The sequence below is a fragment of the Pan paniscus genome, chromosome 18 (genome assembly GCF_029289425.2).
Source record: "Pan paniscus chromosome 18, NHGRI_mPanPan1-v2.0_pri, whole genome shotgun sequence".
NCBI lineage: Eukaryota > Metazoa > Chordata > Mammalia > Primates > Hominidae > Pan > Pan paniscus.
The window spans coordinates 31,964,831-31,992,400 of NC_073267.2; the positions used below are offsets into that span (position 1 = coordinate 31,964,831).

The 27,570-nt window shown below is 49.1% G+C and overlaps 1 protein-coding gene, 1 long non-coding RNA gene and 1 other non-coding gene across 3 annotated transcripts in view; 2 read left to right on the forward strand and 1 right to left on the reverse strand.

The window, feature by feature from the left end:
* Positions 1 to 4,891, forward strand: part of LOC134729289 (uncharacterized) — a 30,764-nt gene extending 25,873 nt beyond the window's left edge. Inside the window, exon 2 of the long non-coding RNA XR_010110258.1 lies at positions 1 to 4,891. This exon is cut by the window's left edge and continues 23,195 nt beyond it. This is a non-coding gene — a long non-coding RNA (uncharacterized LOC134729289).
* Positions 4,892 to 5,914: 1,023 nt separating this feature from the next.
* Positions 5,915 to 6,018, forward strand: LOC117978356 (small nucleolar RNA U13). Its single transcript, XR_004669191.1, has one exon. It is a non-coding gene; the product is annotated as a small nucleolar RNA U13 (small nucleolar RNA).
* A 13,752-nt stretch (positions 6,019 to 19,770) lies between these two features.
* LOC117978355 (nuclear pore complex-interacting protein family member B15-like) lies at positions 19,771 to 27,398 on the reverse strand. The gene is made up of 4 exons (XM_055099813.2): positions 26,276 to 27,398; positions 22,114 to 22,174; positions 21,969 to 22,004; positions 19,771 to 20,618 (listed from the first exon to the last, which is right to left on the reverse strand). The coding sequence occupies exons 1-4, from the start codon at positions 26,647 to 26,649 to the stop codon at positions 19,836 to 19,838; spliced, it is 1,254 nt and encodes a 417-aa protein (XP_054955788.2). The 5' UTR covers positions 26,650 to 27,398; the 3' UTR covers positions 19,771 to 19,835.
* Positions 27,399 to 27,570: the final 172 nt, after the last annotated feature.

Genomic DNA, 27,570 nt, shown 5'->3' on the forward strand with positions numbered 1-27,570 from the left:
AGAATAGTCCGGGTGTGGTGGTTCACACCTGTAATCCCAGCACATTGGGAGGCCAAGGCAGGCAGATCACCTGAGGTCAGGAGTTCAAGACCAGCCTGGCCAACATGGTGAAACCCCATCTCTACTAAAATACAAAAAAATGAGCTGAGCCTGGTGGCATGCAGCTGTAATCCCAGCTACTTGGGAGGCTGAGGCATGATAATCGCTTGAACCCGGGAGGGGGAGGTTGCCATGAGCTGAGATTGCGCCACTGCACTCCAGCCTGGGTGACACAGCAAGACTCCATCTCAAAAAAAAAAAAAAGTCTTTACTTATAATAGATCAATTTAGGTTTTATATTTCTTTTTTTCTTTTTCTTTTTGAGTTGGAATTTCCCTCTTGTTGCCCAGGCTGGAGTGCAATGGCGCCATCTCAGCTCACTGCAGCCTCAGCCTCCTGGGTTCAAGTGACTCTCCTGCCTCAGCCTCCAGAGTAGCTGGGATTATAGGCGCATGCCATCATACCCGGCTAATTTTTGTATTTATTTATTTATTTTTGAGACAGAGTCCCGCCCTGTCACCCAGGCTAGAGTGCAATGGCACAATCTCGGCTTACTGCAACCTCCACCTCCCCGGTTTAAGTGATTCTCCTGCCTCAGCTGGGATTACAGGCGTGCGCCACTTGCCTGGCTAATTTTTTGTATCTTTAGTAGACATGAGGTTTCACCATGTTGGTCAGGCTGGTCTCAAACTCCTGATCTCAGCTGATCTGCTTGACTCAGCCCCTCAAAGTGCTGGGATTACAGACATGAGCCACCATGCCTGGCCTAGATTTTATATTTCTTCTTAAGGTTGGTGTTTAAATTCCCCTAGGAATTTGTTCCTTTCATCTAATTTGTTGGCATACAACTATTCATAGTATTCCCTGATAATTCTTTTACTTATCTAATGTTGGTAGTGATGTCTCCTCTTTTGCTCCTGTTTTGCAGTTTGAGTCTCCTCTGCTTTTTTCTTGGTCAGTCCATCTAAAGGTTCATCAATTTTATGGATTTTTCAAAGAACCAAATTATTTTGGTTTTACTTACTTCCTCTATTTTTTATTCTCTGCTGCATTTATTTCTGCTCATCTTTATTATCTTTTTTTTTTTTTTTTTTTTTTTTTTTTTGAGACGAAGTCTCTTGTCGCCCAGGCTGGAGTGCAGCGGTGAGATCTCAGCTCACTGAAAACTCCGCCTCCTGGGTTCGAGCGATTCTTGTGCCTCAGCCTCCTGAGTAGCTGGGACCACAGGTATGTGCCACCATGCCTGGCTAATTTTTTTATTTAGCAGAGACAGGCTTTCACCATGTTGGCCAGGATGGTGTCAAACTCCTGGCCTCAAGCTGTCTGCCCGCTTCAGCCTCCCTAAACTGGGATTACAGGTGTGAGTAATCCTCTGCCTCTGGGAGGCAGAAGTTGCAGTGAGCCAAGATCACACCACTGTACTACAGCCTGTGCAACAGAGCGAGACTCCACCTCAAAAAAAAAAAAAAAAAAAATTAGCCGGACATGGTGGCACATATCTGTAGTTCCAGCTGCTTGGGGGACTGAGGCAGGGGGCTTGCTTGAGCCTAGGAGATCAAGGCTGCTATAACCCATGTTTATGCCATTGCACTGCAGCCTGGGCAACAAAGTGAGAACCTGTCTCAAAATAAAAATAAAAATAAGTAAATAGGCCGGGCACGGTGGCTCATGCCTGTAATCCCAGCACTTTGAGAGGCTGAGGTGTGAGGATCATGAGGTCAGGAGTTTGAGACCAGCCTGGTCAACATAGTGAAACCCTGTCTCTACCAAAAATACAAAAATTAGCCAGGTGTGGTGGTGGGCACCTGTAGTCCCAGCTACTCGGGAGGGCAAAGCAGGAGAATCGCTTGAACCCGGGAGGCAGAGGTTGCAGTGAGCTGAGATCGTGCCATTGCACTCCAGGTTGGGTGACAGAGTGAGACTCCGTCTCAAAAAAAAAAAAAAAAAAAGGAAATAAATATAGCTTCCTAGGGGATTCTGTTTGCAGAGTGTGTCGAGAATATGAAGCCCAGAATTCAAGACTGCATTATGGACTGTGAAGGCTGAGGAGGGCTGTGAGGAAAGAGTGGGTAGGTTAAAGGAGCAGAGGCAACTGTCATGCCCTGTGGCTCTTCTATAGGAAAAGAGGAAAGAGTGAGCCTTGGGCTGTGTTTTGTGAGGGAATAGTGCCCTCCCTTTGTGGGTAAGCAAAGTTGGCTCGGAAGATGAAGACAGATGAGTCAAGAACGTCAGGGTGTCAGGGGGAGCACAAAAAGAAGGTGAAATATGCCCTTCTACACTCAAACTTGAAGGTATTCGGGGCCTGGTGGCTGGATCTGAGGCCATGCTGAGTCCTGAAGAGGGGACCAAAGTCTTGCTTTGTGAAAACTGTCTAGACCGTCCTAGCAATTCCATTTGTTTTTGACTGTCCTAGCAATTCCATTTTTTTTTTTTTTTTGACAGAATCTCACTCTTGTCACCCAGGCTGGAGTGCAGTGGCACAATCTCAGCTCATTGCAACCTCCACCTCCTGGGTTCAAATGATTCTCCTGCCTCAGCCTCCCAAGTAGCTGAGATTACAGGCGCCTGCCCCTGCGCCCAGCTAATTTTTGTATTTTTGGTAGAGACAGGGTTTCACCATCTTGGCCAGGCTGCTCTTGAACTACTGACCTTGTGATCCACCCACCTTGGCCTTCCAAAGTGCTGGGATTACAGGCGTGAGCCACTGTGACTGGCTTTTTTTTTTTCTGAGACGGAGTCTCGCTCTGTCACCCAGGCTGGAGTGCAGTGGCGCAGTCTCAGCTCACTACAAGCTCCACCTCCCGGGTTCGCGCCATTCTCCTGCCTCAGCCTCCTGAGTAGCTGTGACTACAGGCGCCCGCCACTGCGCCCAGCTAATTTTTTGTATTTTTAGTAGAGATGGGGTTTCACTGTGTTAGCCAGGAGGTTCTCGATCTCCTGACCTCATGATCTGCCCGCCTCGGCCTCCCAAAGTGCTGGGATTACAGGCGTGAGCCACTGCGCCCGGCTGCCTTTTTAAATTTAAAAAACTTTTTTTTTTTTGAGACAGTCTCTCTCTGTCCCCCAGGCTGGAGTGCAGTGGCGGGATCTCAGCTCACTGCAACCTCTACCTCCCAGGTTCAAGCAATTCTGCCTCAGCCTCTCAAGTAGCTGGGATTACAGGCACACGGCACCACACCTGGCTAATTTTTGTATTTTTAGTAGAGATAGGTTTTCACCATGTTGGCCAGGCTGCTCTCGAACTCCTAACCTCAGGTGATCCTCCTGCCTCGGCCTCCCAAAGTGTGAGTACAGGCGTTAGTCACCACTGCTCCTGGCCTCCATTCTCATCTTTTCTGATTGGAGAACTCGGTTCTCCAGAGCACAGAAGTAGCACTTCTTTCCCCCGGTCCCTGGAGAGTAAGGTCTTGTTCACATCTGTGCATGGGGCTCAGATCAGGGCCTGGTACAGAGAAAGTGCACAATAAATGGGTGTTTAAGTCTGGGCATGGTGCCTCATATCTGTAATCCTAGCACTTTGGGAGGCCAATGTGGGAGGATCACTTGAGCCCAGGAATTCAAGACCAGCCTGGGCAACAAAGCAAGACCCCAATCTCTACCAAGAAATAGAAAAATTAGCCAGGTGTGGTGGCGCGTTCCAGCTACCCGGGAGGCTGAGGTGAGAGGATTGCTTGAGCTGGGAGGCTTCGGTGAGCTGTGCTCGTACCACTGCACACCAGCCTGGGAGACACAGTGAGACCCCGTCTCAAAAAATATAATAAAAGTCTAAAAAATAAATGGGGGCTGGGCGTGGTGGCTCATGCCTGTAATCCCAGCACTCTGGGAGGCCAAGGTGGGCAGATCACCTGAAGTCAGGAGTTCAAGACCAGCCTGGCCAACATAGTGAAACTCTGTCTCTACTAAAAATACAAAAATTAGCCGGGCATGGTGGCGGGTGCCTGTAATCCCAGCTACTCAGGAGGCTGAGGCAGGAGAATTGCTTGAACCCAGGAGACGGAGGTTGCAGTGAGCCAAGATCACGCCACTGCACTCCAGCGTGGGCAACAGAGCAAGACTCTGTCTCAAAAATAAATAAACATAGGCCAGGTGCAGTGGCTCATGCCTATAACCCCAGTACTTTCAGAGGCTGAGGCAGAAAAATCACTTGAGGTCAGAAGTTCGAGACCAGCCTGGCCAACATGGTGAACCCTCATCTCTACTAAAAATACAAAAATTAGCCAGGCGTGGTGGTGCATGCCTGTAATCCAGCTACTTGGGAGGCTGAGGCAGAAGAATTGCTTGAACCCAGGAGGCAGAGGTTGCAGTGAGCCAAGATTGTGCCACTGCACTCCAGCTTGGGTGACAAAGTGAGACTTTGTCTCAATTAAAAAAAAAAATAAAATAGCCAGGTGTGGTGGCTCACGCCTGTAATCCCAGCACTTTGGGAGGCCAAGGCGGGTGGATCAACTGAGGTCAGGAGTTCAAGACCAGCCTGGCCAGCATGGCGAAATCCCATCTCTACTAAAAGTACCAAAATTAGCCAGGTGTTGGGGTGGGCACCTGTAATCCCAGCTACTCAGGAGGAGGAGGCGGCAGAATCACTTGAACCCAGGAGACGGAGGTTGCAGTGAGCTGAGATCGCGCCACTACACACCAGCCTGGGTGACAAGAGCAAGACTCCGTCTCAAAAAAATAAAATAAAATAAATAAATAAAATAAAATAACAAATGGGTGTTTAAATGAATGATGTTCATGGAATCCCTCCCCAGTGCTTTGCTTTCCACAAAGTTCTGCATGGAAGTCTCAATAAATTGTGGTTGAATGCTTGACACTTAGTAACTGTGATGAAAGCAGAATTCACCTTTCATCACCTGGCCAGCAAATGTTTTTTTGTATTATTATTATTTTTTTTTTTTTTGAGATGGAGTCTTGCTCTGTTGCCCAGGCTGGAGTGCAGTGGCGTGATCTCGGCTCACTGCAAGCTCCACCTCCCGGGTTCACACCATTCTCCTGCCTCAGCCTCCCAAGTAGCTGGGACTACAGGTGCCCGCCACCATGCCCGGCTAATTTTTTTTTTTTGTATTTTTAGTACAGATGGGGTTTCACCGTGTTAGCCAGGATGGTCTCGATCTCCTGACCTTGTGATCCGCCTGCCTCGGCCTCCCAAAGTGCTGGGATTACAGGCTTGAGCCACCATGCCTGGCCTGCTTGTCTTATATAGTATTGACCAGTAAAATGTTTTGTTTTTTTTTTGAGCCAGAGTCTCACTCTGTCACCAGGCTGGAGTGCAGTGGCGTGATCTCGGCTCACTGCAATCTCCGCCTCCTGGGTTCAAGTGATTCTTCTGCCTCAGCCTCCTGAGTAACTGGGACCACAGGCTCCCACCACTATGCCCAGGTAATTTTTGTATTTTTAGTAGAGACAGGGTTTCTTTTTTCTTTCTTTCTTTTTTTTTTTTTTTTTTTTGGAGACGGAGTCTCGCTCTTTCACCCAGGCTGGAGCTCAGTGGCATGATCTCGGCTCACTGCAACCTCCACCTCCCAGGTTCACGCCATTCTCCTGCCTCAGCCTCCTGAGTAGCTGGGACTACAGGTGCTTGCCACCACACCCGGCTAATTTTTTGTATTTTTAGTAGAGATGGGGTTTCACCATGTTAGCCAGGATGGTCTCAATCTCCTGACCTTGTGATCCACCCACCTCGGCCTTCCAAAGTGCTGGGATTACAGGCTTGAGCCACCGCACCCGGCCCGTAGAGACAGGGTTTCACCATGTTGACCAGTATGGTCTCGATCTCCTGACCTCAGGTGATCCACCTGCCTCGGCCTCCCAAAGTGCTGGGATTACAGGAGTGAGCCACTGGGCCTGGCCAAGATGTCTTTCAAATAATTAAAGCCACATCTTTTTGTAGTTCATAAACATGATGACTGTGTTTTCATGCTCATGCGTGAGTTGCACCTCCCTCAAACCTTGTTTCGACATTGACACATTATCTGCCTGATGTAAAAATAATGAAATCCAATATACTAAGATCAGGAGATTTCACAATAAAATCCCAATTTCTGTTTCTTTTAAAAAATCAGGCCAGTCATGATGGCTTATGCCTGGAATTCCAGCACTTTGGGAGGCCCAGGCAGAAGGATCACTTGATCCTGGAAGTTCAAGATCAGCATGGTTAACACAGGGAGACCTGGTCTCAATTTAAAAATTAGCTGGGCATGGCACTTTGGGAGACTGAGGCAGGTGGATCACCCGAGATCAGGAGTTTGAGACCAGCTTGCCCAATATGGTGAAACCTCATCTCTGTATTAAAAAAAAAAAAAAAAATAGCCAGTTGTGGTAATGAGCGCCTGTAATCCCAGCTACTCGAGAGGCTGAGGCAGGGGAATCACTGGAACCCGGGAAGTGGAGGTTGCAGTGAGCCAAGATCTCGCCATTGCACTTGAGCCTGGGTAACAGAGTGAGACTCTGTCTCAAAACAAACAAACAAACAAACAAAAACATTAGCCATAGCCCCAGTTATCTGGAGGCTGAGATGGAGGCTGAGAACCCACGAGTTCGTTCAAGGCTGCAGTGAGTTATCATTGCACTCCAGCCAGGATGACAGAGCAAGACCCTGTCTCAAAATAAAATAAATACTTTGGGAGGCCAAAATGGGCAGATCACCTGAGGTCAGGAGTTCAAGACCAGCCAGGTCAACATGGCGAAACCTCATCTCTACTAATAAAATACAAAAATTAGCCAGGCATGGTGGTGTGTGCCTATAATCCCAGCTACCCAGGAGGCTGAGGCAGGAGAATCACTTGATCCCAGGAGGCAGAGGTTGCAGTAAGCTGAGATTGTGCCACTGCACTCCAGCCTGGGCAACAAGAGCAAAACCCCATCTCAAATAAATAAATAAATAGAAATAAATAAAATGGTTACTTTATGTTATTTCACCTCAATAATTTTAAGTAAAATAAAATTAGATAACTGATAGCCAGGCATGGTGGTGGATGCCTGTAATCCCAGCTACTTAGGAGGCTGAGGCAGGAGAATCGCTTGAATCTGAGGCAGAGGCTGCAGTGAGCCAAGATCACGCCACTGCACTCCAGCCTGGGTGACAGAGCAAGACTCCGTCTCAAAAAAAACAAAAAAATTTAGATAACTGATTAGAAGGTACTGAAGTTTGCCATCCTTTGGAAATGATCCTCTTCATTAGAAAGATGAGGATCCTGAGGCCCTACAAGGGAAGTGTCAGGTCAGTGGAAGAGACTGAAAGGGAAGTCTGGTTCCCACCCCGGCAGCACAGTCGCTGCCTCCTCTCCCCTTTACTTAGGCTATGAACTCTGGTGTGATACAGACCACAACCCGTTCACCATAGGTTACACCCCACATCTTCTGGCTCGGACCCTGGCACTTGAACTGTCAGCCTCCAAGTAGCTGGGACAATAGGCCAGCTCTACAAATGCCCCCTGCTCATTAAAATTTTTTTTGTAGAGTTGGGGTCTTGTTATGTTGCCCAGGGTGGTCTCAAATTCCTGATCTCAAGCAACTCTCGCCTTGGCCTCCCAAAGTGCTGAGATTACAGGCATGAGCCACTGTACACAGTCTTGATGTATTACCTTTTATTTTTAAAAAAATTTTTATAAAGACGAGTGTCACCATGTTGTCCATGCTGGTCTCAAACTCCTGGGCTCAGGCAATCCTCCCGACTTGGCCTCCCAAAGTGCTGGGATTACTGGTGTGAGCCGTGCCTGGCTTGCTTTTTTTGTTTGTTTGTTTTTGAGATGGAGTCTCACTGTTGCTCAGGCTGGAGTGCACTGGCGCAATCTCGGCTCACTACAACCTCTGCCTCCTGAGTTCAAGGGATTCTCCCATCTCAGCCTCCCGAGTAGCTGGGATTACAGGTGTGTGCCACCACACCTGGCTTATTTTTGTATTTTTAGTAGAGATGGGGTTTCACCATGTTGGCCAGGATGGTCTTGATCTCCTGACCTCATGATCCACCTGCCTACATCTGGTTTTTTTTAATTAAAAAAAAATTTTTTTAAGTACTTTTTTTCTTTTGAGATGGAGTCTCACTCTGTCACCCAGGCTGGAGTGCAATGGCACAATTGTGGCTCACTGCAACCTCCACCTCTTGGGTTCAAGCAATTCTCCTGTCTTAGCCTCCCAAGTAGCTTGGACTACAGGCATGCACCACTATGCCTGGCTAATTCTTGTATTTTTAGTAGAGATGGGGTTCCACCATGTTGGCCAGGCTGGTCTCGAACTCCTGACTTTGTGATCCACCTGCCTCAGCCTCCCAAAGTGCTGGGATTACAGGCATGAGCCACCATGCCCAGCCTAAAGTACTTTTCATTAGAGACAGTACTTTATTCAAACTGCTTCTCTTCTCGTGCTTTTGTGTCTTGAGACAGTCTGTCTGTCACCCAGGTTGGAATGCAGTGGTGTGATGACAGCTCACTGAAGCCTCGACCTTCCAGGCTCAGGTGATCCTCCCACCTCAGTCTTCTGAGTTGCTGGGACTATAGGTGTGTGCCACCATGCCTGGTGGATGTATGACTGTTTATGTAGGAACGTCTGTTAATTGTAAATTTCCTCCAAGACCACCCTGTTGTTGCAGAAATGACAGGCTGTGAGCACTGTAGCCACCTATACATTCCTTCCAGAGCACTATGCTTTTGCTCCAAGACATAAGCGGTAGGTCTTGGGGCTGTGGTGTGGAGATCTGTCATGGCGCAGCCCAAGACCATGCTTTTGTGTGTAAGTTCCTTAATAAATCACCCAAAACTGACAAACTGGATTTGTCTGCTTCCTTTTTTTTTTGGCTCCTTTGGCATGAGGGTCACTTGGCATATACGGCCCTTTCACGGAATGCACAGCAACTCCAACAAAGAGAGATGATTCTTTCACAGATGAAGCTGCTGAGGCTTAGAGAAGCGAGATTGTCCCAAGGGTGGCAGCTTCTAAGGGAAGGGCTGGAATGTGAACCCAGGCATCTTGACTTGAGCCTTGTCCTTTTGGCCCCTATGCCCTCCCACCTCCCAACCCAGGGGATTAGCTAAAATTTAGGAAAGCAGCTCATGTTATTTAAAGGGAGGGGAGGCCGGGCATGGTGGCTCATGCCTGTAATCCCAGCACTTTGGGACGCTGAGGCGGGCAGATCACTTGAGGCCAGGAGTTCAAGACCAGTCTGGCCAACATGGTGAAAACCCATCTGTACTAAAAATATGAAAATTAGCCGGGTGTGGTGGCGAGTGTCTGTAGTCCCAGCTACTCAGGAGGCTGAGATTGCAGTGAGCTGAGATTGCACCACTGAACTCCAACCTGGGTGACAGGGCAAGACTCTGTCTATAAAATAAATAAATTATAAAATAAATAAATTAAAAAATAAATAAAATTTCAGAAAGCAGCTCACTTTATGTAAAGGGACAGGAAACAGCAACAGATGACATATATATAGGATGATTCCAGTCTAGTAATAAATATACACACACCAGAAAGAGAGGCATTAAAATGTTAACGGTAGTTAACAGCCTGGGCGACAGAGCGGAGATCCTGTCTCAAAAAAAAAAAAAAAAGTTAAGAAAAGGAGTGACAATCCACGTGTGGCCCACAAAGCTTAAAATATATACTATCTAGCCCTGGGCAGAAAAGGGTTTGACAATGCTGTTCAAAGGTCACCATTGGTAGATTGGAAACTGAAAAAGGTATATACCCTGGCATTGGACAACACAGTGGCTGTGCCTCCTGCCTAAGAATGCTGAACTGGCCAAGTGAGGTACTTGGCAGCCCAGCCCTGAAATGCATAAGCTCTCCAGCCTTTTCATCACTGCTCCTCCCTGGTTCTTAACCTCTGGCCACTCGATCCTCTGGCTTCCCTTCCACCAAGCACTCGCACGTTGAGTCCAGTCCCTAGCCCTCTCCTCTAGGCTGCCCCCTCTGGAAATGTAAGCAGCACCAGGTATAAGAGCCAGGCACAGGCTGCCTTGACGTGCACCTAGCCCCCTTACTTCCCCGTTGTGTGGAAGGTAAATCACTTCTCTTTGGGTCTGTTTTCCCATCTACAAGTTGGGAATGACAATAGGGTTATTCTGAGATTAAGTGAGATAAGGCAGCTAAAGCACGCAGTATGGAAGTGGTCAACATGCTGGCTCTGATGTCAGCCATGACCAGACTTCGGGTAACTATTTATAAGTCATTCCCTTCAAAACCTTTCTCTCTGTTCTTTCTCTTCTGTGACGGACTAATACTTGTGCCCCTTCCCTTCATTTAGAAACAAAATGACCCAAGTTTAAATGAACATGTAACTATCCAGCTAGAGGCATTTTAGTCTCACATATAGGGTGGTAAGAAGGTGAGACTAAGTTCTGGCCAATGGGATCAGTGTAATTTCCAGGCCCTGTATTTCCGCTTCCTTTTGCATGGGCTTGAACGAGGACTTGGGGCTGGTGAGCCGCTTTAACCACACAGATGACAACCTCGGGGATGCAAGAGCAACATGACAGCGCAGCCCTGGGTCCCTAGATGATTTTGCATAACGGTTGTTGTCTAACCCTAACCCTGGACCAATCACCTCTGAACTGTCACATGAGAAATAAGCTATTTTGCTGAGTCACTGTTTGGGGCTCCTTGTGACAGAAGCTGAGTCTAGAATCTAGTTAGTGCACGTCAGAAGGCTTCTCTTCAACTTCAGTATCAGTCCGCCCTCCATATGTGCTGTTCTTGTACTTCTGAACACAAAGAATATTCCAGCTATTTCTTGAAAACAGTCATATTTGTTTATCCTCCAGTCAGGAGAATGTGTCACTCTTGACTCCTTCAACTCCCGAATCCACTGGTCACAGTAGCTTCAGTTTTTTACATCTGCACCTCTTCACTCCTCCCCCACCTCCGACCCCAGGCACCCTGACTTCAGATGGTTTTTTTTTTTTTTTTTTGGCTTCATGCTCTTTGCTTCCAATTTCATACTCTTACACGATGATGCTTCATTCTCTTAAAATGGAATCCATTCATGTTATTTTGTTACCTTTTTTTAGAGACAGGGTCTTGCTCTATTCCCCAGGCTGGAGTGCAGTGGTATAATCATAGCTCACTGTACCCTTTACTTAAATAGACCTTAAGTTCCTGGGCTCAAGTGATCCTGCTGCCTCAGTCTCCCCAGCAGCTTGGACTACTGGCACACACAACCATGTCTGGCTAAATTTTAATTTTTTGTCCTCTCCCTCCCCCTCTCCCTCCCTCTCCCACTTTCCACAGTCTCCCTCTGATGCCGAGCCGAGGCTGGACTGAACTGCCACCATCTCGGCTCACTGCAACCTCCCTGCCTCATTCTCCTGCCTCAGCCTGCCAAGTGCCTGGGATTGCAGGCACGCGCCGTCTGTGTTTTTTGGTGGAGACGGGGTTTCGCCATGTTGGCTGGGCTGGTCTCCAGCTGCTGACCGCTAGTGATCCGCCAGCCTCGGCCTCCCGAGGTGCCGGGATTGCAGACGGAGTCTCGTTCACTCAGTGCTCAATGGTGCCCAGGCTGGAGTGCAGTGCCGTGAACTCGGCTCGCTACAACCTCCACCTCCCAACCGCCTGCCTTGGCCTCCCAAAGTGCCGAGATTGCAGCCTCTGCCCGGCCGCCACCCCGTCTGGGAAGTGAGGAGCGTCTCTGCATGGCCGCCCATCATCTGGGATGTGAGAAGCCCCTCTGCCTGGCTGCCCAGTCTGGAAAGTGAGGAGCATCTCTGCCCGGCCGCCATCCCATCTAGGAAGTAAGGAGCGCCTCTTCCCGGCTGCCATCCCATCTGGGAGGTGAGGAGCGTCTCTGCCAGGCTGCCCATCGTCTGAGATGTGGGGAGTGCCTCTGCCCAGCCGCGACCCCGTCTGGGAGGTGAGGAGCGTCTGAGAAGTGAGGAGACCCTCTGCCTGGCGACCGCCCCGTCTGAGAAGTGAGGAGCCCCTCCGCCTGGCAGCCACCCTGTCTGGGAAGTGAAGAGCGTCTCCGCCCGGCAGCCACCCCGTCCAGGAGGTAGGTGGGGGTCAGCCCCCGCCAGGCCAGCCGCCCCGTCCGGGAGGGAGGTGGGGGGGGTCAGCCCCCCCACCCGGCCAGCCGCCCCGCCTGGGAGGGAGGTGGGGGGGGCAGACCCCCGCCCAGCCAGCTGCCCCGTTCGGGAGGTGAGGGGTGCCTCTGCCCAGCCGCCCCTACTGGGAAGTGAGGAGCCCCTCTGCCCGGCCAGCCACCCCGTTCGGGAGGGAGGTGGGGGGGTCAGCCCCCCCGCCCAGCCAGCCGCCCCATCCGGAAGGGAGGTGGGGGGGGTCAGCCACCCCATCCGGCCAGCCGCCCCGTCCGGGAGGGAGGTGGGGGTCAGCCCCCGCCAGGCCAGCCGCCCCGTCCGGGAGGGAGGTGGGGGGGTCAGCCCCCCGCCCGGCCAGCCGCCCTGTCCGGGAGGTGAGGGGCGCCTCTGCCCGGCCGCCCCTACTGGGAAGTGAGGAGCCCCTCTGCCCGGCCGCCACCCCAGCTGGGAGATGTGCCCAACAGCTCATTGAGAACGGGCCATGATGACAGTGGCGGTTTTGTGGAATAGAAAGGGGGGAAAGGTGGGGAAAAGATTGAGAAATCGGATGGTTGCCGTGTCTGTGTAGAAGGAAGTAGACATGGGAGACTTTTCATTTTGTTCTGTAGTAAGAAAAATTCTTCTGCCTTGGGATCCTGTTGATCTGTGACCTTACCCCAACCCTGTGCTCTCTGAAACATGTGCTGTGTCCACTCAGGGTTAAATGGATTAAGGGTGGTGCAAGATGTGCTTTGTTAAACAGATGCTTGAAGGCAGCATGCTCCTTAAGAGTCATCACCACTCCCTAATCTCAAGTACCCAAAGACACAAACATTGCGGAAGGCCACAGGGTCCTCTGCCTAGGAAAACCAGAGACCTTTGTTCACTTGTTTATCTGCTGACCTTCCCTCCACTATTGTCCTATGACCCTGCCAAATCCACCTCTGCGAGAAACACCCAAGAATGATCAATTAAAAAAAAAAAAGAAAAAGAAACATGGTTTCTCCATGTTGGTCAGGCTGGTCTGGAACTCCTGACTTCAGGTGATCTGCCCACCTTGGCCTCCCAAAGTGTTGGGATTACAGGCATGAGCCACTGTGCCTGGCCCCAAATGTGTTTTACATTTTCTTCCTATTTGATTCATCTTTGTCCTGCAACATATATATGCTACTTTTCCACCGATAAAAAGACAAAATGGAATTTAAATCTGGCCTGGACTTCTCAAAAAAGTCAGTGTGATGAAAACATGTTCTAGATAAAACAGAAATGAGACTGGGCATGGTGGCTCATGCCTGGAATCCCAGCGCCTTCGGAGGCCAAGGCAGGAGAATCACTTGAGGCCAGGAGTTTGTGAACAGCCTGGGCAACATAGTGAGACCCCAGATCTACTAAAAATTTAAAAATTAGCTGGGCATGGTGGTGCATGCCCATATGTCTGGAGGCTGAGGCAGGAGGATCGCTTGAGCCCAGGATTTGGAGGCTGCAGTGAGCTATGATTGTGCCACTGCACTCCAGTGTGGGTGACAGAGTGAGACCCTGTCTCTAAAAAAAAAAAGAGAGACAAGATGATCAGGATGAGCGCAGTGGCTCACGCCTATAATCCCAGCACTTTGGGAGGCCAAACCAGGTGGATCATATGAGGTCAGGAGTTCAAGACCAGCCTGGCCTAGATGGTGAAACCCCGTTTCTACTAAAAATACAAAACTCAGCTGGGTGTGGTGGCGCACGCCTGTGATCCCAGCTACTCGGGAGGCTGAGGCGGGACAATTGCTTGAACCTGGGAGGCAGAAGTTGCTGTGAGCAAGATTACACCACTGTGCTCCAGCCTGGGCAACAGGAATGAGACTCTGTCTCAAAAAAAAAGGGGGGGATGATCAAACACAATGCATCAACCTCCCGGAGCCGTATAAACCCTAACCCTAACCCAGGAAGCAGGCAAGCCTGTGTGTGAGTTTCCACTCTATTGCTGGTATCACTCGGCTCTGGCAACCCGGAAGGCCACCTTCCCCTGTTTTTACTGTATAAGGAGGAAGGAGCACTGGTTTGCAAGTCAGAAGGCTGGGTTGAAGCCTCTGCTCGGGTTCCTGCTGGCTGTGGGAATGTGGGGTTACCTTTCCCGGCTGGCCTCGTTTCCTTCATGTCCAATGCAGGGGTTCCAGTCACATGCATTGGGCACCATTACATGTCCAAGCTGTGCCAGGATCTAGAAAAATGGCTGGGCTCAGGCCAAGGGGCCTTCCTGTCTGGCAGTGAAAATAAGAGGAGATACCAAGGGCCCTGAGTCTGGAGGGGAAGTCATGAGCACAAGGCAGTGCCAGGGCCCGGGAGCTGCCACAGAGGAGCCCACCTTGGTGACAGACACCTGTAGGCGCATCCGTGATGCCCAGTGCCCAACACAGGGAACTGGACAAACGTTTCATGCACGACTCTTTTTTCCCTTCTTGGCTACCTTGAGGACCTTGATTATAATAGTTATCCTTTTTTTCTTTTTCTTTTTTTGAGACTCTTGCTCTGTCGTCCAGGTTGGAATGCAGTGGCAAAATCTTGGCTCACTGCAATCTTCACTTCTCAGGTTCAAGTGACTCTCCTTCCTCAGCCTCCCTAGTAGCTGGGATTACCAGTGTGCACCACTAGGCTCGGCTAATTTTTGTATTTCTACTACAGATGGGGTTTCACCATGTTGGCCAGGCTGATCTTGAACTGCTGACCTCAGGTGATCTGCCCACCTGGGCCTCCCAAAGTCTTGGGATTACAGGTGTGAGCCACTGAGCCCAGCCGGATTATAATAGCCTTTTCATGCACCAGGGGCTTTATACTCATTATCTCATTTCATTCATATGAGTTGAAGTCAGCTTATCCCCCATTTCACAGATGAGGAAACCAAGGCCCAGAGAGGTTAGGAATTTGTCCAAGGTCACACAGCTAGGAAGTAGGATTCAAACCCAGACAGCCAGGCTGTAACACCTAGGCTCTTCTCAGGCTCATGCCCTTCCCAGGGGTCTGGGAAGCCCTGACCTGCAGCCTGTCACCTTTGTTTACCCCCCAGCCTCCAGGATATTATGTGTGCACCGGCGTGGGATCCTGGAACTGGCAGGAATTGTGGGTTGTGTTGGTCCTTAGACTCCCATCGCCTATATGAAATATGGTTCCTTTTGTGGCTTGGGAGGCCATGGCCAGCGCCGCGATGCCATTGACTGGTGAGTGCATGCCTGGGACCAGGCTACAAAATCCCTCACACTCTGGGGTAGTCAAGGCTTATGAGGAAGTACCCAAAACTGAAGCTGGGGTTTGGTCCAGGGAGATCCCAGTGTGCAGTACTACTTTGCAGGCAGGCAGAGGCCTCTTGGATAACATGGCCAGTGAAGCCAGATCTTGGTACCAGCTGCCCCTTACCCTGGTCATGGGCTGAAAACGTTGCTTTAAAAAATTGGCCAGGAGCGGTGGCTCACTCCTGTAATCCCAGCACTTTGGGAGGCCGAGGTGGGCAGATCACTTGAGGTCAGGAGTTCAAGACCAGCCTGGCCAATATGATGAAACCCCATCTCTACTAAAAAAGCAAAAATTAGCTGTGTGTGGTGGCAGGCGTCTGTAATCTCAGCTACTGGGGAGACTGAGGCAGGAGAATTGCTTGAACCCGGGAGGTGGAGTTTGCAGTGAGTTGAGATTGCACCGCTCTATTCCAACCTGGACAACAGTGCCAAACCCTGTCTCAAAAGAAAAAAATAATAATAATATAAAGTGACCAGGTGTGTTGACTCATGCCTGTAATCCCACCACTTTGGGTCGAGGCAGGAGGATCACTGGAGCCCAGGAGTTTGAAACGAGCCTAGGCAACAGAGTGAGACCCTGTCTCTATATTAAACACAAACACACACACACACACACACACACACAAACACACACACACACACACACACACACAAAGGCATCCAGACTATGCACTAGGAACTGCCCTGGGAATCCCTTTGTGTTCTCACAACAATCCCATTTCACAGATGAAGAAACCTAGGCACAGAAATATTCAGTAACGTGTCCAGGTGCGGTGGCTCACACCTGTAATCCCAGTACTTTGGGAGGCTGAGGCAGGCAGATCATGAGGTCAGGAGTTCGAGACCATCCTGGCCAACATGGTGAAACCCCGTCTCTACTAAAAATACAAAAATTAGCTGTGTGTGGTGGCAGGTGCCTGTAATTCCAGCTACTCAGGAAGCTGAGGCAGGAGAATTGCTTGAACCCGGGAGGCAGAGGTTGCAATGAGCCGAGATCACACCACTGCACTCCAACCTGGGTGACAGAGCAAAACTCCTTCTGAAAAAAAAAAAAAAAGAAATATTAAGTAACTTGTCTGAGGCCACATAGTTACCAAGATGTGGGAGCTGGGACTTGAACACAGGCAGTCTGGCTGGATTCATGCCTGCAGCCTCTGCACTCCTGCTACTTACTGTATGAGAAGCGCCTGTTCTGTGGAAGGTTGTGGGCTGAGATCTTTCCATGAGCTCCACTCATTTACTCCCAAGGCTGTTCTTAAAGACAGGCATGACGGTTATGCCCATTTTACAGATGGGGCCCTGAGGCTCACAAGGGCACGCCACTCACCCATTTCCACAAAGCTATAGTTAGTTAGCAGAGGGCAGAATTCGGCCGCCTCTCCCCTAGCTTGAACGCTGTGATTGACACAGAGGGTTTTTGTTGTCGTTGCTGTTGTTTGTTCCTTTTTCTTATTTTTGAGACAGGGTCTTGCTCTGTCATCCCAGCTGGAGTGCAGTGGTGCGATGTCAGCTCCCTGGAAACTCTGCCTCCAAGATGCAAATGATTCTCGTGCCTCAGCCTCCCAAGGAGCTGGAATTACAGGTGTGCACTACCACGCCCAGCTGTTTTTTGTAGAGATGGGGTTAGTAGAGATTTGTTTTATAGAGACGGGGTTTCACCATGGTCTCTACTAAACCCTGTCTCTACTAAAAATACAAAAATTACCCAGGCATGGTGGCACATGCCTGTAGTCCCAGCTACTCAAGAGGCTGAGGCAGGAGAATCACTTGAACCTGGGAGGTGGAGGTTGCAGTGACCCAAAATCATGCACTCTAGCCTGGGGTCTCGCTTTTGCCCAGGTTAGAGTGCAGTGGCACAATCATAGTGGCTCACTGCAGCCTCAAACTCCTGGGCTGAAGGGAATCCTCCCACCTCAGCCTCCCAAGTAGCTAGGACTATAGGCATGTGCCATCCTGGCGAGTTAATTTTTTGTGTGTTTTTATTCTCTCGAGACAGAGTCTTGCTCTGTTGCTCAGGCTGGACTGCAACGGCATGATCTTGGCTCACCGCAACCTCCACCTCCTGGGTTCAAGCAATTCTCCTACCTCAGCCTCCCGAGTAGCTGGGATTACAGGTGCGTGCCACCATGCCTGGCTAATTTTGTATGTTTAGTAGAGACAGGGTTTCGCCATGTTGGTCAGGCTGCTCTCGAACTCCTGACCTCGTGATCCACCTGCCTCGGCCTCTCAAAGTGTTGGGATTACAGGCATGAGCCACTGAGCCTGGCCTGGTGAGCTAATTTTTAAATTTGTTATAGAGACAAGAGTCGCTCTTATGTTGCCCAGGCTGGTCTCGACCCCCTGGCCTCAAGTGATCCTCCCACCTCAGCCTCCCAAAGTGCTGGGATTACAGATGGGTGTCAGCGCACCTGGCCTCTGAGGAGGATTTCATTATAAACCTGCCCTGAAGGGAGGGAATCCAATTTTACGAGAGGGTGTAGCCTGGTGAGGCCTGGATGACCTCCGGAGGCAGGGGCTTGTGCCTGGGCTGAGGCCTAAGGGTCAATGGGCAGACATGAAGTTGCCCCAGGCTGAGGGTACAGTGTGGGCAAAGTCAGGAAGTGGCAGGGCTTGGATCACTCCAGGAAGAGAGAGGAGTCATGTGTCACAGAAGCTCGAGACCCAGAGAGTGAGGCAGGCAGGCAGGCAGGCAGGGACCAAGCTTGGGCACAGCCAGGAAGGCAGGACAGGTCATGGTGGGGCCAATGGAATCATTACCCAAGTCGGGGATTTTCAGGGAAACAGCTTAGATAAGGCCAGGCATACAGTAGCTCCCACCTGTAATCCCAGCATTTGGGGAGGCTGAGGTAGGAGGACTGCTTGAGCCTGGGAGTTCGAGACCAGCCTAGGCAACATAGTGAGACCCCCATATCCACAAAAAATTTAAAAAAGGAGTTTGTGTTCCTGTAGTAGCATACTTGGGAGGTTGAGGTGGCAGTATCACTTGAGCCCAGGAGTTCAAGGCTAAAGTGAGCTGATTGAGCCATTGCACTCCAGCCTGAGCAACAGAGAGATACGCTGTCTCAAAGGAAATACAAATTAAAAAACCAGCCGGGCATGCTGGCGTGTGCCTGTAGTCTCAGCTACTTGGGACACTGAAGTAGGAGGATCGCTTGAGCCCAGGAGTTCAAGGCTGCCGTGAGCTATGACTGTGCCTCTGCAGTCCAGCCTGGGCGACAGAGAAAGACCCTGTCTCTTAAAAAAAAAACAAAAAAAACTTAGATAAGAGGATGCTGTGCCTCCCTGGGGGTCTTCAGCCACCCATGGTCCTGGCAAGAGAGGAGGGCCAGGAGAGAGCTTCACCCACCTGCTGTCCTGCCCATGTGACATCCGCAGGTGCTGCCATGGCCACGACTGTTGTTACACTCGAGCTGAGGAGGCCGGCTGCAGCCCCAAGACAGAGCGCTACTCCTGGCAGTGCGTCGATCAGAGCGTCCTGTGCGGTGAGTCCCCAGCACCACTATGCCACCCACCCCGAGTATCCCCTGGGCATCCTGGCATAGCCAGATGACTTCCGTGCCCCTGTTGCAATAACCACTGCTTCCAACTCTCTATAGAACACCCCTTGGGTATATCTAATGTAAGTGATATTTATTTTATTTATTTTTTGAGTCAGAGTCTCGCTCTGTCACCCAGGCTAGAGTGTGCTGATGTGATCTTGGCTCACTACAACCTCTGCCTCCTGGGTTCAAGCGATTCTCATGCCTCAGCCTCCCAAGTGGCTGGGACTACAGGCATGCACCATCACGCCCAGCTAATTTTTGTATGTTTTTCAGTAGAGGTGGGGTTTCACCAAGTTGCCCGGGCTGGTCTCAAACTCCCCACCTCAAGTGCTCTGCCCGCCTTGGCCTCCCAAAGTGCTGGGATTACAGGCATGAGTCGTGGTGTCTGGCCCTAATGTGAGTGATCTTTAACAATGAGGACTTGAAAAAGAAAACCCTGAAGAAACCTAATTCTTTGATGTCTGGATGACAAGGAAGAAGATAGAAATGGCATCAGATAATAAACAGTGTAAATGTTTATCAGAAAGAGGCTGGTGGTCGGGACAAGTAGGAGGATCGCTTGAGTCCAGGAGTGCATCTCTACAAAAAAGTTAAAGGATTTTTTAACATTGGCCAGGTGTGGTGGCACGCATCTGTGATCCCAGCTACTTGGGAGGCTGAGGCAGGAGGATTGCTTGAAGCCCAGGAGGTTGAGGCTGCAGTGAGTTGTGATCGAGCCACTGTACTCCTGCCTGGGTGACAGAGCAAAACCCAGTCTCAAAAAAAAAAAAAAAAAAATAATAATAATAATAATAATATTTTACATAACCAACCACTTCTAAAGATTAAAAAAAAACCCCACAATTAATTAAGAACCTCAGGTCCCTCAGGCAATCATACCAGATACTGAAACAAAGCAATAACATAAGGACTGCAGTATTTATTTTATTTTTATATTATTTATTTATTCTTTGTTAGTTTGTTTTTGGAGTGTGGGTTTTGTTTTATTTTTTGATTTTTTTCTTTTTTTCGACCCACGGATTTATTCTTATTGCCCAGGCTTGAGTGCAATGGCGTGTTCTCAGCTTACTCAACCTCCGCCTCTTGGGTTTGGGTAATTGTGTCTCGGCCTCCCTCTGCCTCTTGGGCTTGGGCGATTGTTCCACCTCATCCGCCCTCTGCCTCTTGGGTTTTGGTGATTGTTCCACCTCATCCACCCTCCACCTCTTGGGTTTCGGTGGTTTTTCCGCCTCAGCCTCCTGAGTAGCTAAGGGAGGAGTCTTCAGATTATCATCCACTGAGGGTGGAAGAGGAGAGGGTGGAAGAGGAGCAAGGAGACACTCCTTCAGATTATCATCCACTGAGGGTGGAAGAGGAGAGGGTGGAAGAGGAGCAAGGAGACACTCCTTCAGATTATCATCCACTGAGGGTGGAAGAGGAGATGGTGGAAGAGGAGCAAGGAGACACTCCTTCAGATTATCATCCACTGAGGGTGGAAGAGGAGAGGGTGGAAGAGGGATAAGGAGACACTCGTTCAGATTATCATCCACTGAGGGTGGAAGAGGAGCAAGAGGACACTCCTTGATATTATCATCCACTGAGGGTGGCAGGGGACGAAGGAGACATTCGGGAGGTGTCTTGAGGCTCAGGGAGTTATCCGTTATAGAACGTTGTTGAGTTGGAGGAGGTGGCTGGCGGCCCATCCTGTTTTTTAAAGTTTCAGCTGTGAGGTAGGGCCAGTAGGGCAATCCTGAAGAATGACGATGCTCCGCTGCCGCCATTCTGACCTGTAGGGCCGAAGGAGGGAATGTTTTCACACATATTCATTTGATGGACAAAATTACTGCCACCAACACGGTCTGCACCTTCTGTTGCTGGTGATAGATTTTTGCACCTTTCCATCCTCCAGGTTTCAAAATAGCAGTATCACTGTCATAATATCACCCTTCCACTGAGTACTGCTGACAGCTGGGGGGTAAAGAAAAGTCATTGGGACACACTGTTGTCTCCACATGCCACTGTGTCTGTCTGCAAATGTAGGCAGGCTGGGGTCCTGCCCCAGGGAAGACAGAGTCATAACAGAGTAATAAAGAAGCATGTTTGAGACACAGGAGTGTCTATGTCTATCCTCATTCCTCCCTCACAGCCATCACCAGAGCACGTTTCTTGCACCAGGTCAACAGACAGTAAGAGAGGCATGAAAAGCCCATTGTCCACACATGTTGCAGCTTCTTTTTGGAGAATGTTTTCCAGGCCTTTTATGTTCTGTCTCTGATTCTCAGAACTCTGCAAGGTCAGTGTGACCACCCTGCTCCAAATCTAAGAAAACAGAGGTTTCCAGAGGAAGGAGAAATTGTGCCCAGGGTCACACAGCTTGCAAGAGGCAGAGTGGAAGTTGATTCCAGCTCTGCCTGCAGGACCCTCTCATTTCCCCTCTGTTTCCCTTCTTGACAAAGGATCTTCTTCACTCTGGAGGTGCCACCCATGAGAACAAAGAGCTCTGGAGAGATGTGGATTCCTGAAGAGCTGCAGGGGAACTGGGAGAGGGTTTTCTGACAGAACAATCTTACCTCAAGAAGTCAGTTAGGCATGGCTGTAATATTTCTTTTCACTCCCAGGTAATACCAAATTGTAAGTGCACTAGGACATAAAGAATACTTTTGTCCATGGAAAAATGAGGTGGGAATTCTAAACAATGCAAGTTTTAAAACTGTGTTTCACTTCAAGTGTACAAGTCCCATCACGTGTAATCATAGGACTCGGCAGCTTTTGAAGGTACAGAGGCCACACAAGAACCAGCTTAGCTGAGCATCATTTAAGGCCTTCATTTGGAATTGTCCCTGTGGGTAATAAGTTACATTCACTCTTCACTAATTTACAGTCAGGGCCCATTTGCTATTACAAATATGGAACCTCTGACACTTTGAATATTAGATCAGGGGCCCCACTGGGTGGGGATGAAGGTGTTTTTGCACAACACGGTTACCAACAGGGATGGGACTGTGATGCTTGTAGGCAGCCTTTCTCTCTGCCATCTCCCTCTGCAGGGCTTGAGCACAGAGCTGTAGGGAGAAAAATGTATCCATGTCCTGACCTGGCAGACTATGTTCAAAAGCAAGGAAAACAAACAAACTTACCCGGTTGCAAAGAGGCTTTCTTGCAGAAGGGGGGATCTGAAAAAGCCAACACATGAGAAATTGAATGTTGAGAGAGTCTAAGAGCCGTGGCATCATCTGCATCAGCACTGAACTATCCTGCAACTGCGGGGAGGAAGCTCCTTACTTTGCATTTGTGGTAGTCCTCTGCCCGCCGCCGCAACTCTTGCACACGTTGAAACATTTTCCTATGGATTACAATCACTTTCATCAGATAAAGCACCACTTTCAGGATGATTTTAAATAATCTGCCATGTTTCTGTTATCCTCACAACTGTACCCTTCCACAATCTATCTCTACCTAGAAAACGTATTTCAGATGGCTATAAGAGTACAGTCTGAGCCGGTCGCGGTGGCTGATGCCTGTAGTCCCAGCACTCTGGGAGGGCGAGGCAGATGGATCACGAGGTCAGGAGATTGAGACCATCCTGGCTAATACGGTGAAACCCCGTCTCTACTAAAAATACAAAAGATTAGCCGGGCGTGGTGGCAGGCACCTGTAATCCCAGCTACTCGGGAGGCTGAGGCAGGGGAATCACTTGAACCTGGGAGGCGGAGGTTGCAGTGAGCCAAGATCACGTCATTGCACTCCAGCCTGGGTGACACAGCGAGACTCCATCTCAGAAAAACAAAAACAAAAACAAAAAAACTGTACGGTCTGATCCAAACTGTTGCTATATTGATTCCTCCTCTTGCTTACTGCCTGCTGACTTCTGAGATGATAGTTTCCTTCCCCATTCTCAGTATATCCCTAATTCATCCTTCATTGAGCATCTTTTATCATAAAGCTGTATTCTCTTTGTATTAATATCCTTACCGTGTTTCACAGGGCAGAAACAGCTGGGCTTATAAACAGGCATAGTCCTTTTGAAGGATGTGGTTGATCCTACAACAACACACTTTCCTAAGGATGACAACAACTCACCCCACCCCTAGAATGGCTGGTATGAACCGAGTTTCCACACAGTCTAGCTGGCAATGGGGTCAGGAGACGTTTTGCTGCTTCACATCTTTTGGTCACTGGTAAATATTAAGGTACTTTGTTTTCTGTTTTGTGAACTCTCTCTCTCTCTCTCTCTCGATATGTCTTCTGACCATTTGTTTCTATTTCTGCATTTACTGGGTCTAAACACTGTACAAAGGTTAAAAACAACACTCCAATGGGCGTTTCCCAAGAGGGTGGGGTTCAGTTTCTGAACTCACTTGTAGGTGTGTATTTCTTTCATATCCAATTTCCCATTTTCCTCTGCCTCTGATACCTGCCTCTCCTTTTCTGCATGCTCACATTCTTTCATGCTTACTTTCCTCAGATTAGAAGGGAGAGAAATGCACACACATGATCCACCAGCCCGTGTGGGATTCCCTCTGCCCTTCTGGCATCTGAAGGCTGTGATTCAAAGATCCCCCCTGCAACCTTCCCACAAATGAACCAACTGATTCTCACAACCAAAGGGAGAATGGACACCTCCCATTGAGGGACAAAAAAAAGTCACACTCTGGCCTGCTGGCAAGTCACCTGTCATTTCCAGCTCATCTTCATACTTCCATAGTTAGTCCTATTCTTTAGTAAATATAAAGACTATTAAAAGCTTCTATGAGGTGCACTATGTGTGTCTCTGGGGTCAGTCTTGTGCTTGACACAGCGAAAGCTCATTTTAGTTCAGTGTGAAAAACCAGACCTCACCAATTCATCACAACTAACTCCATCGGAAGCAGAGGATTGCTCCTCATCTGACTCCTCCTGTGTGAGACCTGATTCTCAGTCAGAGGCTGATGCCGGAACTGAGACCATCAGCCATAGAGAGATCGTTCCAGAATATGGTGTCATTAACCCCGCAGTTCACTACTGCACTTTGCCATGATTCAGGACTGGAACTCTTGTCATCGACTTTAAAGATCCTGGTTGAGAGAAAAGGCAATCTGAATGCTGGGCGCATCTATTGAATTAGAAATGATCGGAATGGCTCCTAAGTCGGGTGTTATGTCCTGAAAATAGGTGACAATGGCAAACCATCCACCCTGGTGTTGACTGACTTTAACAAGGTTCAGTTCACAGAGATTGAGGGCAGAAAAAGGAAATGGCCTAAAAAGGGTAAGTTTGCTGTGTTGCCCTCACACCACTTGATTCATGGTCCTGATCCTAAGGATCTCACCTGATACTTGGTTTTATAGGAAGGATGTGTAAAATTCCCAGAACGCTAGGAAACAGGGACAAAAACACTTCAAAGAGAAAGTTCATGAACTTGTTTCTGACCACAGGGCATCCTTCAGCACACGCTGTCTGGAGTGGCCTCCAACAAGGAGTGTGTGGTGAGGTGCTGAGAATGCAATGGGAGCAGGGTCCTGTCCCCACGCTAAAGAAGCTCACAGTTTAATGCAAATGAGAAGCCAGTGAGGACATCACTACTCCTGCTGTGCACTTGGGAACTAGAAACACAAAACCTGACTCTGGAGGGAAGCTAAGGAAGCATTCTACTCTTGAGTTGACATAAGTGCATCTGAAGCTTCTGATCTCCGATGAGAACAATGGGGGACACCAAACAGAATATAAAACTCATGATTGAATACATCAAATTGCTAACATGGCAGTAAACAGACATGAGGTGAAGATGGAGAAGAAGGAAACCCAGGACGAAAGTCAGCCTCGCATTTGGAACCCATTTCCCTGAGTTTCATTGCTGAATTCCAGAAGGAACTACTGAGATGCAAAGAAGCACAGCAGCTTTTGCACACATGCATGGGATTAGATGGAAAACAAGTGGATTGAGGGTCTGCCAATGAAAGCGACCCATACTGAAGTCCACTGGCTCTGGTTGAGACCCAGAAGAGTCATGCATCAGAATAAAGGTGGACAGAAAATACCCTGGCCTTTGTAGGGACTGAGCCTGCACTGACGACCTCAATTGCAGCCTGTATGGAGGACCCCTGACCATCCCCCAGAAGTAGACTCCCATCTCTTCTGCAGCAAGATAACATGCTACTAGGCCTCAATTCATTGCTAAATATTTTTTAACAAGTATCTCACATTTAACAGAAAAAGATCAGTCATATGGCAGCAAAATACAATGTAATATGACCAAAACATGAAAGACTGTGAAAATGAATCTGGAGGTGACCCAAGGATTGAATTCAACAATCCAGGCTGGGTGCGGTGGCTCACACTGGGAGGCTGAGGTAGGCAGATCACCTGAGGTCAGGAGTTCAAGACTAGCCTGGCCAACATGGTGAACCCCTGTCTCTACTAAAAATACAAAAATCTGGCCGGGCACGGTGGCTCACGCCTGTAATCCCAGCACATTGGGAGGCCGAGGTGTGCGGATCATGATGTCAGGAGTTCTAGACCAGCTTGGCCAATATGGTGAAACCCCGCCTCTACTAAAAATACAAAAATTATCCGGGCATGGTGGCATATGCCTGTAGTCCCAGCTACTCAAGAGGCTGAGGGATAAGAATCGCTTGAACCTGGGAGGTGGAGGTTGCTGTGAGCCAAGATCATGCCACTGCACTCTAGCCTGGGTGACAGAGTGAGACTCTGTCTCAAAAAAAAAAAAAAAAAAAAAAAAAAAAAAAAAAAAATTGGCCAAATGTGCTGGCACACACCTGTAATCCAAGCTACTCGGGAAGCTGAGGCAGAATTGCTTCAAACTGGGAGCAGAGGTTGCAGTGAGCCAAGATTGCACCATAGCACTCCAGCCTGGGCGACAGAGCGAGACTCTATCTCAAAATTAAAAAAAAAAAAAAAAAAGGCTGGCTGTGGTGGCTCACGCCTCTAATCCCAGCACTTTGGGAGGCTGAGGCAGGTGGATTACCTGAGGTCAGAAGTTCGAGACCAGCCTGGACAACATGGTGAAACCCCATCTCTAGTAAAAATACAAAAATTAGCTGGGCGTGGTGGTGGGCACCTGTAATCCCAGCTACTTGGGAGGCTGAGGCAGGAGAATTGCTTGAACCCAAAAGGCAGTGAGCTGAGATTGTGCCATTGCACTACAGCCTGGGCAACAACAGCAAAGCTCCATCTCAGGAAAAAAAAAAAAAAAAAAAAAGACAGAGAAAGGAAAACCAATGCCAGTACTAGCAACTCCTCTTCCCCCGAAAAAATGACAAACAAGAATGTAGGAAGGGAAAGGAATTATACAGCTTAAACTAATGAAGCAGAAAGGACAAACTCAATTTTGAACCCACTGAATTTGCCACAAATATTGTAGAAAATATTCTCAAGGACTTTACAGTTGTCTACTTTGATTGGCACATGGTTCATACAACAGTATTTGTGTCAAGGCACATCTTACTGTTTTCTGGCGGTCTTCCTCTTTCCATTGATTTTGTCATGATGGTTGATTTTCGTTGTCACCTTCCTCTTATGGATTTTCGCTCTAAATTTTCTTTCCACATGTCTCCATGGAGTAATGACGTCTTTCAGGCCAATTTTATTTCCTGGAAAGGAAGAAACTCTTTTCTTTGTGTGCATACAAATGGACCTCAGCCCTTGGTGAGAGTGAGGAGAAGAGAAGGTGAGAAACCTGAGGAAAAGAAGCTGTTCTTTCCCTTTCCAGGGCAAACTCATTTCCACACTATGGGGACTCCAAGAGAGCCATACCTTCCTGTCTACGTCGTTTGGACCTCCAGGCTCTCTGCTGTACATCCGTGGACCCATCATGTCCATTTCGAGACCAGAAGATAGTCTTCAGGAAATACACCTAGGAAATAATAATATAAGAATGACGGCTGGGCACGGTGGCTCATGCGTATAATCCCAGTACTTTGGGAGGCCAAGGCAGGTGGATCACGGGGTCAGGAGTTCAAGACCAGCCTGGCCAAGATGGTGAAACCCCGTCTCTACTAAAAATACAAAAATTAGCTGGGCATGGCAGCGGGCGCCTGTAATCCGAGCTACTCGGGAGGCTGAGGCAGAGAACCGTTTGAAGCTGGGAGGCGGAGGTTGCAGTGAGCCGAGATCACACCACTGCACTCCAGCCTGAGCGACAGAATGAGACTCTGTCACACACACACACACACACACACACACACACAGAAGAATGACATGAGGCTGGCACGGTGGCTCACTCCTGTAATCCCAGCACTTTGGGAGGCCGAGGCAGGCGGATCACCTGAGGTCGGGAGTTTGAGACCAGCCTCACCAACATGGAGAAATGCTGTCTCTGCTAAAAATACAAAATTAGCCAGGCATGGTGGTGCATGCCTGTAATCCCAGCTAGTCAGGAGGCTGAGGCAGGAGAATCACGTGAACCCAGCAGGAAAAGGTTGTGGTGAGCTGAGATTGTGCCATTGCACTCCAACCTGGGCAACAAAATTGAAACTCTGTCTCAAAAAAAAAAAAAAAAAACAGGCCAGGTGCGGTAGCTCACGCCTGTAATCCCAGCACTTTGGGAGGCCGAGGCGGGTGAATCACAAGGTCAAGAGATGGAGACCATCCTGGGCAACATGGTGAAACTCCATCTCTACTAAAAATACAAAAATTAGCTGAGCATGGTGATGCACGCCTGTAGTCCCAGCTACTCGGGAGGCTGAGGCAGGAGAACTGCTTGAACCCAGGAGGCAGAGGTTGCAGTGAGCCAAGATCCCA